Below are 9,749 nucleotides of genomic sequence, written 5' to 3'. Positions count from 1 at the left end.
ATTGTTATAAATAAAAATATTTTACTGTAATTTTCTCATTTTATTTCGCTGCCTACAACTATGGTTGATCATAGTATTTGGGATGTATAGAAAGATCACATATAGCTCTGCGACCGAAGCAATCATTCCTTTGATTCGGTTTCTCTTGCGGAATGTCAGCTGTTCAGCCGTGAAAGCATATGATGGTATCTGAATGATTTAACAGTTCCTTTGATTTTGTTTGTTTTTATATGCTCCCCAAGCTAAGGAGAAGTTTCTATGCAGCTTCTTGTTAGTATTTGCATGTTGGAAATTGGAGTGGGAGGAAATGAGGGAAATTTTAAAAAATCAGATCAATGACTTGGGCTTCTTTTGGGATGGCTTTCTTGTTGTTTCTTAAAGCAGCTTTTAAAATTTGAATTTTTGTACTAAAAAAATATTTTAATAAACAGTAAGAAAATCATCCCAAATGAAACCTTAATATAATAATCAATCCATACACTCCTCCCCTTCCTTTTGTCTATGGGCACCCCAGGGTATCGGGGAGACATGTGGTACCTTCTTCTTCGATTGTAGGGAATCCCAATAGAAGTAATCAGTCCCCCACACCCGACGAACAGCACCTCTTTGCCTCCTCTCATGTAGGAGAGGAAATCTTAGGAGAAGAATCTAATTTCTTCTTCTTCATGAGCGTAAATTTTGATATACCTTCTTTCAAATACACAACCCTTTTGAGGGCTCAGCCGCTCACAACTGACCTTGGTGCTTGCACAATCTGTTCCTCGTGCCACTTTAAGAGTCTCTTTGATGTAGGTAACACCTGCAAGGAAAGAAAACAGAGGAACAAGCAATACGAACTGTAGTAAAGGATTTCTATCTTGTGTATAGAGTAAAAACTGCTGTTACAGCTTTCCAACCTTCTTCTTCTACCTTCAGCCGTTACTAAGAAAAGGGCTGAATCGTAAAGGCTATGCTAGTACGAAATAACTAATTTCAGAAACAAGAGTAGTGGGCACATGCTCTATAACAGACTAAGTGCTAATAACAAACTAAATGCTAATAAGCTAATACTTAGTTAATTAGTGAGGATAACTAATACTTAGCTAATTAATGATGCTCCGCATCATACGCTCCCGCCCTGAGAAGAATCTGTGTCTACAGATTCAATGTTGATTGAGCTGTCATCCGGCGGAACATAGCTATAAATATCAGCAACATTAAATGTATGGGAAGTAGTAAATTCGGCCGGTAAATCCACAACATAAGCATTGTTGTTGATTCGTTTGCTGATAGGATAAGGGCCCCATTTCTTCTTTGTTAATTTGGAATGATTGCCAGGAGGTAGCCGTTCTCGGCGCAGTCGCACATATACCAATTCCCCAGGATGGAAAATCTTCTCTCTTCGATGAGCATCAGCTTTCAATTTATATTGCATGTTGGACTCTTCAAGCTTGCACCGAACATCAGATAGCAGAGACGTGAATTGATCGGCCAGGGTAGATGCGGCTTTGCTTTGGCTTTTGGGCAAGGCTGCGATGTCAAGAACAATATTGGGCATTTTAGTATAAACGATACTAAATGGGCACTTACCCGTTGACCGATTGGTCATCGAATTGAAAGCAAATTCGGCATGGCCGAGTACTTCATCCCAAAGCTTAGGATGTTCTTGCACCAAACAACGAAGTAGGTTGCCAAGTGTTCTGTTGACTACCTCCGTCTGTCCGTCTGTTTGAGGGTGATAGGATGAACTTAATTGGATTTTTGTGTTCAATCTCTTCCAAAGTTCTCTCCAGAAATGACTTATAAATTTTACATCCCTATCCGAGGTGAGACTTCTTGGAATACCATGCAAACGGACTATTTCTTTAAAAAATAGTTTGGCAATGTGAAGAGCGTCGAAAGTCTTTTTACAGGCGACGAAATGCGCCATTTTAGAAAATCTGTCTACGACGACCATTATAGAATCATTACCTTTCTTCGTGCGAGGCAGCCCAAGAACAAAATCCAGGCTTAAATCTTCCCAAATAGTCTCCGGAACCGGTAATGGCTGATACAAACCGGTATTCTGTCCACTGCTTTTGTAACCTTGGCAAATGGCACACCTCTGAATAAACTTGGTGACATCTCTCCTCAAGTGTGGCCAGAAAAATCTCTTATGTAATACAGCTATAGTATTTTCACGACCACAATGGGCGGACAAACCGCCAGCATGTGCTTCTTGGATCAATCTTTGCCTCCATGAAGACATCGGCACACAAAGTAAATTGTTTTTGAACAGAAAACCTTGCTGGATGGAGAATTCAGCAACAGGCTCCTTGTTCTCACATTGCTTCCATGGATTTTTAAAATACTCATCACCTGAATAGAGCTCCTGCAAGCATGTCAAACCATCAAATTCAGTTTGTAAAATGGTTAAAAGGGAATTCCGGCGGCTGAGAGCATCAGCCACTCGATTCTGTGCTCCACTCTTGTGTTTTAAAACAAAAGTAAACTTTTGTAGGAAGATGATCCAGCGAGCATGCATCCGGTTAATATTCCGTTGCGAGTTAATGTATTGCAGCGCTTTGTGATCGCTGCAAAGGATGAAATCTTGGTGAATCAGATAATGATCCCACTGTTTTAAAGCTCGAACTACAGCATAAAGTTCTTGCTCATAGACCGTCCAACGTTGCCTTGACGGGCTTAACTTCTCGCTGAAAAATTCCACAGGTTTAGCATCCTGCGAAAGAACGGCACCAATACCCAATGCGGAAGCGTCTGTATCTACCGAAAAGGGTTTATTAAAATCAGGTAATGCTAGTACGGGAGCAGTGGAGAGTGCAGTTTTTATAGTTTGGAAACAATTTTGCTATTCGGCACCCCAAGAGAATTTTGATTGCTTCAATATATTAGTGATAGGTGACATAATTTCACTGAACCCTTTAATAAATCGACGATAAAAATTCGCCAATCCGTGAAAGTTGTGAATATCAGTCATATTCTGCGGCGTCGTCCATTCCACAATAGCTTTTACTTTGTTCGGATCTACCATAATCCCCTCAGTCGAAATAATGAATCCCAAAAACATCATCTTTGCTGCAGCAATTTCACATTTGGCTAAGTTCAAATAGAGCTTGTTGGCTCTCAGTGACTCAAAAATGAATCGTAAATGCTGAGTATGCTCTTCCAAATTGGGACTAAACACCAAAATATCGTCGAAGTATACTACACAACATTTGTTGAGGAATGGCTTCAATACTTCGTTCATTAGCCTCATAAACATCGCCGGTGCGTTGCACAAACCAAAAGGCATTGCCTTCCATTCATATAGCCCTTGGCGCGTTTTGAATGTTGTTTTCCACTCGTCTCCCGACCTAATTCGAATTTGATGATATCCACTTCGGAGATCTAACTTAGAAAAAATACATGCTCCTGAAAGCTTATCTAGCATATCTTCCATCTGCGGCATTGGGAAACAGAACTTTACTGTAATTTTGTTTATGGCTCAACTGTTCATGCACATCCTCCAATTGCCGTCTTTCATGGGCACCAATAAAGCAGGTACCGCGCATGGGCTCAAACTCTCTTGAATCAGTTGCTTGCCCAACATCTCTTATACTATTTGCTGCAATATTTTGTGCTCATTGGGACTCATCTTATAATGAGGTAAATTTGGTAAAGAAGCACCTGGATAAAATTCAATTTGATGTTGTATTGCCCGCATCGGAGGGAGTCCCGCTGGTAGCTTAGATGGAGCGATGTCAGCAAATTGTTTTAACAGAGCATCAACGACTTTCGGCAACTTGACAAACTGGATAGAACAAGCTTGTTCTTTGACCACAAGAGCCAGCATGCAGGTAGATTCTTTCCAAGCATTTAATAATGCTTTACCCGTAACAGCAATTAGTGCATTATTTGGACTTTTATCAATTGCATCTTGGTCAGGAGATCTGGGGATTAATCTGAGTTTCTTGCCCTTCCATTCAAATGAATACGTGTTTGCTTGTTCGTCATAGATAGCTCCCACATCATACTGCCACGGACGCCCCAAAATCAAATGGCACACGTCCATGTCCACTACATCGCATAAAATTTCACTCACATAGTGTTTTCCAATGGAGAATGTAACTTCGCACAAATCAGATACAACCATCTCCATTCCTTTTTTAACCCAACTTATCTTGTATGGGTTGGGATTCTTCGAAGTTTTGATTTGTAAGGCTTGAACTACAGCACGAGAAATGACGTTCTCAGTACAACCACTATCAATTAACAGATCACACACCCTTCCTTGGATAGTGCACTTCGTTTTGAAAAGGGCATTCCGCTAATTTCTAACAGGTCGCCGAGGTGCCAAAAGCAATTTCTGCATTACACAAACTAGTGTTTCGCCCTCATCCCCCACCAGGTCTTCGGTTTCTTCCTCAATGCCTTCCGTGAGATTGCCTTCCTCTTCATCATTTTCACCTTCTAATAACTGTAATTGAGCTCGCGTTGGGTACTCATTCGATTTGTGACCAGGCTGGAAGCATCAGAAACACTTGAGATTGGTTGGTTTAGCATATGGATTCTCTTTAATTGGAGCCTTGCCCTTCCAATTTCCTTTAAATTCAGCTGGCTTAGTCATTGGTGCTGCCTCAGAAGAATTAGTATTTGGCTTACTAGCTGAAGCCGAATTCTGAACAATATTTTTAGAGCCATCCACGGGTGATTCCCACACCCTCTGGTTCTGCCTTTGTTGACTATGCCTCTTCGACTGCATCTCAATTTTCAACGCATAATTTACGGCTTGGGACAAAGACCAAACTGTATTCAACTCAAGTTTATCTTGAATTAATTCCTTCAAACCTCCAATGTATCTTGCAACCAATTGATTATCAGATTCATGCAAATTATTTCAGGCACTCAGCCTATAAAATTATTCGGTATATTCATTCACAGTTCTCGTACCTTGGGAATAATGTTGATATTACACGTATAACATCTGTTCATAATCAGTCGGCAAAAAATGCCCCCGGAGCAACTGTTTCATTCGCAACCAACTCCGTACTGATCCCTTACCCTCTCTTCTTCTGGTTTGAATAACTTGCTGCCACCACGCACTTGCACAACCCTTTAATCGACAAGCAACGTATTTCACTTGTCTCTCAGGATCAATCTCCAGGTACTCAAAAAAGGTCTCGACGGCTCTTTCCCAATCCAAGAAATCCTCGATGTGTAACTTACCGTCAAAAAATGGTATATCCAATTTAACTCGGAAATCACCTTGATTACGATCTCTTCCCATCGGACGGCGTCGCCGGTACGGGGCTAATTCCTCCTCCGAATCCGACAAATCCAGAGCTCTAAATCGCTCAGGATCTCCTTCTGAGTCTGATAATTCCAGCGTCTGAGCATTTCGTTGACGGCCACAATCTGTTTCGAACCCACGCCTCCTTGACGACAGGTTTACTGTACCGGTCATTGGCGCTGCTTGGTTCCTATCTAGTCGCGCATTAATCAACCGAAGCTCATGACACATTTCATCGAAATACCTGCGCAAGTCCGCGGCCATCTCTTCCGTTTGCCTTGCTAGTTTGCGATGTTCTTCCCAAAGGCACTCCAAGCTGTTGTCAACACCGACAGCCACCCGGTTGCTTGTGTCTGTCATCCGAGCTCTGATACCAAAGATGATGTAGGTAACACCTGCAAGGTAAGAAAACAGAGGAACAAGCAAAACGAATTGTAGAAAAGGTTTACTATCTTGTGTATTGAGTAAAAAAACTGCTATTACAGCTTCCCAACCTCCTCCTTCTACCTTCAGCCGTTACTGAGAAAAGGGCTGAATCGTAAAGGCTAAGCTAGTACGAAATAACTAATTCCATAAACAAGAGTAGTGGGCACATGCTCTATAACAGACTAAGTGCTAATAACAAACTAAATGCTAATAAGCTGATAGATAACTAATACTTAGTTAATTAGTGATGATAACTAATATTTAGCTAATTAATGATGCTCCGCATCAGCACCTAAGTGCAAATGAACTAAACAACAGAATTTCAGTGCTATCTTGAGCCATAAGCTGTTGAAACCATTTGTGATGTTTCAGCTCCTTGATGCAAAATTTGGAACCATAAATGAAACCTTTTTAGGCTTTTTTTTATGCCAAAAGTGTACAGGTTCATGAACTTTAGATGTCTATTTTTGGCACTTATGTCGTCTACATTGAATGAAAACCTTGGTGTGCACCTAAGCGTAAATGAACTAAACAACAAAATTTCAGTGTTATCTTGAGCCATAAGCTGTTGAAACCATTTGCAATGTTTCAGCTCCTTGATGCAAAATTTGGAACCATAAATGAAATCTGTTGAGGCTTTTTTTATGCCAAAAGTGTACATATCGTTTATCCTTTATCTTTGATAGATGTTGAACTTGGCTGTTTTTATTTTTGGCTTTCATTAGCTAACCAGTATATGTGCCATTATTTGCATGCATTGTTACTTTCTTAGGCAGGTTGTTGAATTATTTTCTCTTTCTATGCCCATGCATGATATTCATTTAGTCTTTTCTTCTTCTTCGGATTTCTCTTTGCCTACTCAGTAGCAGAATTAGAATCTTGTCTCAATTATATATAGAAGCAGTTTTTTATTGTCCTGTCAATTAATCCAATTTTTTTTCTTTGTTTTTTAATTGATGAAATTTGCTGATGGAAAGATTGTCTTGGCCCTTGAAGGAGGTTACAATCTCAGCTCTCTAACTAATTCAGTTTTTGCTTGTGCAAAAACTTTACTAGAAGGGAGTCCTATTGTTAGAAATTTTGGGGGCAGGCCTTTTGAATCCATGTGGCATGTAATCAATGAGGTATAAACTGATTTGCTGATTGGATCATGCCCATATTGGTACTTTGGGTTTTACATTTTAACTTTCTTGCTTGTGTTAATTATGCATTTTTTATTACTATTCCTTATGTTTCTTCTTAATTTTATAGGTTCGTAATGAACTGAAGACTTATTGGTCAGTATTCTCTATTGATCTGCCTGAAGAGATTCTAATTGCCAATGTCGAACGTTACCCAATTCATGTGTATTTCCTTCTTTTTTTATCCCCAACATCTTTGATTTTGTCCATTAGGCGCAAAATTTGAAGTTCTTTATATCACCAGCTTCGATAAACCAGATTTATTTACTGTCATATTTTACTTTTTTATGATTTTTGAACTGTCTGGACCGTTTCCTGTGCTATGTTAGGAGGAATTAAGGAAAGAAGTAGGAAATGAATTGCAACAAGTCAAGGTGTATGATGAAAAATTTATTAAAAGGACCACAAATAAAATGAACATGATGCTAAAAATGACTATTGTGCATGAGGTTTCCTTTATTTACTTTTTTTACAGCACTTAAATTTTCTTTTGTCATTTTATTTTCTTATATTTTTTAATACTAATTTTTATCAGGAGAAATATTTTTTTCAGAGAGAAAAAATAAAAAGTTTAGAATGGGAAGTAAAAAAACTTAAACTTTATGTTAAAAGATTCAGATGAAAAACTCAAGGTATGATGCTTTCACAAAAATCTTTCATATATTTTATATGTATAACTAATTTTATGTTATTTTTGAAGTTTCAAATGAATCAATTTATTAAAGCTGAGAATGTGCGAAAGAAGTTACATGATATAATTTTGATATTTTTCTTACATATAGTTTATGCTTTTAGTAATTTAAATATTTTTTTATTGAACTTTTTCTTTTTCGCAGGAATTGAAAGAAAACATTCGAGTTTTTTATAGTACTTTACAAAATAATAAATCTAGGAGAACTGATGAAACAATCATTTCATATTAAAAAACATTGAACATCTTCGACGTGACATTAACTTGATGCATAATGGTGAGATGTATCTTTTTTTATTTTCTGTAATTAATATTTTTCTTTAAATTGGTGAATTAGAAACTTCAAAATTGGAAGTTCAATGATTTTTATTATTTTTATTTTATATATGACCAAAACCATTCCTTTATCTTTGACAAAGTATTTGATCATGAGGCATCATAAGACGATGTATTTTTGAAATCTTACAGCTTGTGCAAAACGCATTTGATGGTTATAAGGTAAGTTCAATTTTTTTATATTCCTTATAGCTACATTTATGGTTCTATTTTAACTTGTTTTGCTTTAGTGGACTCTTTGATGATTTTTATACAATTTGCCTTGATGGAATACTAGATATATATATTTTTGGTTTAGTAGTTCATTGCTAGAGTTTTTGTCATTAAATTTTTGATTTAGTAGTTCATTGTTAGAGTTTTTGTTATTAAAGGTAAATGATTTCTATTTTATTCGCTTAACACAAATCACACGCTAATACATGAATTTATTAATTCTCATTTTGGATGGATGATTATGAGTTATGTAAATATTTAGATTTCGGTATCATGTGCATAAAATTCCCATAATAAAATTGATTTTTTTGAATTCTGATCCTTCAATTAGAACACAATTTTAATTCTTGTTGTCTTTGTCTCTTTCGTTTGGAAGCTATCTCTTACAAAAAATTTGTTTCTTGTAAATTGTTAAATCTTGTTAAGTTTTTTACTTTTGAATTTTTGCCTGAAATTTTAAATAATATGCAATCCTTCTGTGCAATTCTTCTAGGTTTGCATTTTTGCTTATGGACAAACTGGTTCAGGCAAAACTTATAACATGATGGGAAAACCAGAAACTCATGAGCAGAAAGGATTGATACCAAGATTCTTGGAACAAATCTTTGAAACCAGTCAAGCTGTGAAATACTAGGGATGAGAATAAAAAATGTAAGTTTGATATTTGCAATTCATTTCTATTTTTTGCACTCATTTTTTTTTTAATAATAAAAAATTATTCGTTCTTTTCTTATTTTTTCCCGACAATTTTTTTTTAATTTTTATTGGTATCAATGTTGGAGATATATAATGAGACAATTCGTGATTTGTTATCTCCAACATCGCATATTAAAGAACAATATACGATAAGACATGATTCAGCTGGTGATGCGTTTATCTCAGACCTTACAGTGGTAAATGTGTGCAACAAAAATGAAGTCTCTTTCATTCTTAATCAAGCAGTACATAACAAGTAACTTGATAAACGGATTATCACCTGAATCATGCTTTATCATATATTATTTTATGCGATAATGGAGACAACAAATCACGGATTATCTCATTATATATCTCCAACATTGATAGTTATAAAAAATTAAAAAAAAAATTATCAAGAAAAAATAAGAAAAGAATGAATAATTTTTCATTATTAAAAAAAATGAGTGCAAACAATAGAAATAAATTGCAAATGTCAAACATGCATTTTGTATTCCCATCCCTGGTATTTCACAGCTTGACTGGTCTTAAAGATTTGTTTCAAGGATCTTGGTATCAATCTTTTCTGCTCATGAGTTTCTAGTTTTTCTATCATGGTATAAGTTTTGCATGAACCAGTTTGTCCATAAGCAAAAATGCAAACCTAAAAGAATTGCACAGAAGGATTGCACATTATTTAAAGTTTTGGGCAAAAATTCAAATGTAAAAACTTAACAAGATTTAATAATTTACAAGAAACTAATTTTCTGTAAGAGATAGCTTCCAAAGGAAAGAGATAAAGATAGTAAGAATTAAAAATGTGTTCTAATTGAAGGATCAGAATTCAAAAAAATCAATTTTATTATGAAAATTTTATACACATGATACATAAATTTAAATATTTACATAACTATCATAATCATCCATCCAAAATGAGAATTAATAAATTCATGTATTAGCGTGTGATTATTATTAAGCG

At 36.2% G+C, this 9,749-nt stretch overlaps 3 protein-coding genes across 3 annotated transcripts in view; 2 read left to right on the top strand and 1 right to left on the bottom strand.

Annotated features, from left to right (window-relative positions):
- Positions 1–944, top strand: part of LOC110108109 (uncharacterized mitochondrial protein AtMg00810-like) — a 14,981-nt gene extending 14,037 nt beyond the window's left edge. The window contains exon 4 of the mRNA XM_028697823.1: positions 888–944. Coding sequence (XP_028553656.1) covers positions 888–944 — 57 coding nt within the window. The remainder of the gene's footprint in view (positions 1–887) is intronic.
- Positions 945–3,398: 2,454 nt separating this feature from the next.
- Positions 3,399–4,117, bottom strand: LOC110095733. Its single transcript, XM_020821387.1, has 2 exons — positions 3,646–4,117; positions 3,399–3,583 (listed from the first exon to the last, which is right to left on the bottom strand). The coding sequence occupies exons 1-2, from the start codon at positions 4,115–4,117 to the stop codon at positions 3,399–3,401; spliced, it is 657 nt and encodes a 218-aa protein (XP_020677046.1).
- Positions 4,118–5,539: 1,422 nt separating this feature from the next.
- Positions 5,540–8,729, top strand: LOC114580395 (histone deacetylase 5-like). The gene is made up of 7 exons (XM_028697815.1): positions 5,540–5,650; positions 5,734–5,786; positions 6,447–6,450; positions 6,652–6,798; positions 6,926–7,018; positions 8,015–8,044; positions 8,589–8,729. The coding sequence occupies exons 1-7, from the start codon at positions 5,540–5,542 to the stop codon at positions 8,727–8,729; spliced, it is 579 nt and encodes a 192-aa protein (XP_028553648.1).
- Positions 8,730–9,749: the final 1,020 nt, after the last annotated feature.

The sequence above is a fragment of the Dendrobium catenatum genome, unplaced genomic scaffold (assembly GCF_001605985.2).
Source record: "Dendrobium catenatum unplaced genomic scaffold, ASM160598v2 fragScaff_scaffold_116, whole genome shotgun sequence".
Lineage (NCBI taxonomy): Eukaryota > Viridiplantae > Streptophyta > Magnoliopsida > Asparagales > Orchidaceae > Dendrobium > Dendrobium catenatum.
This window is presented reverse-complemented; position numbering and strand designations above follow the sequence as displayed.

Coding starts and splice junctions, on each gene's coding strand:
- LOC110095733 (XM_020821387.1), bottom strand. CDS start 4,117: ATGGAGATGGTTGTATCTGATTTGTGCGAAGTTACATTCTCCATTGGA. Junction 3,584..3,645: donor TCAAATTGAATTTTATCCAG/GTGCTTCTTTAC, acceptor AAAATATTGCAG/CAAATAGTATAAGAGATGTT.
- LOC114580395 (XM_028697815.1), top strand. CDS start 5,540: ATGTTCTTCCCAAAGGCACTCCAAGCTGTTGTCAACACCGACAGCCAC. Junction 6,799..6,925: donor TGTGGCATGTAATCAATGAG/GTATAAACTGAT, acceptor TTAATTTTATAG/GTTCGTAATGAACTGAAGAC. Junction 8,045..8,588: donor ACGCATTTGATGGTTATAAG/GTAAGTTCAATT, acceptor CAATTCTTCTAG/GTTTGCATTTTTGCTTATGG.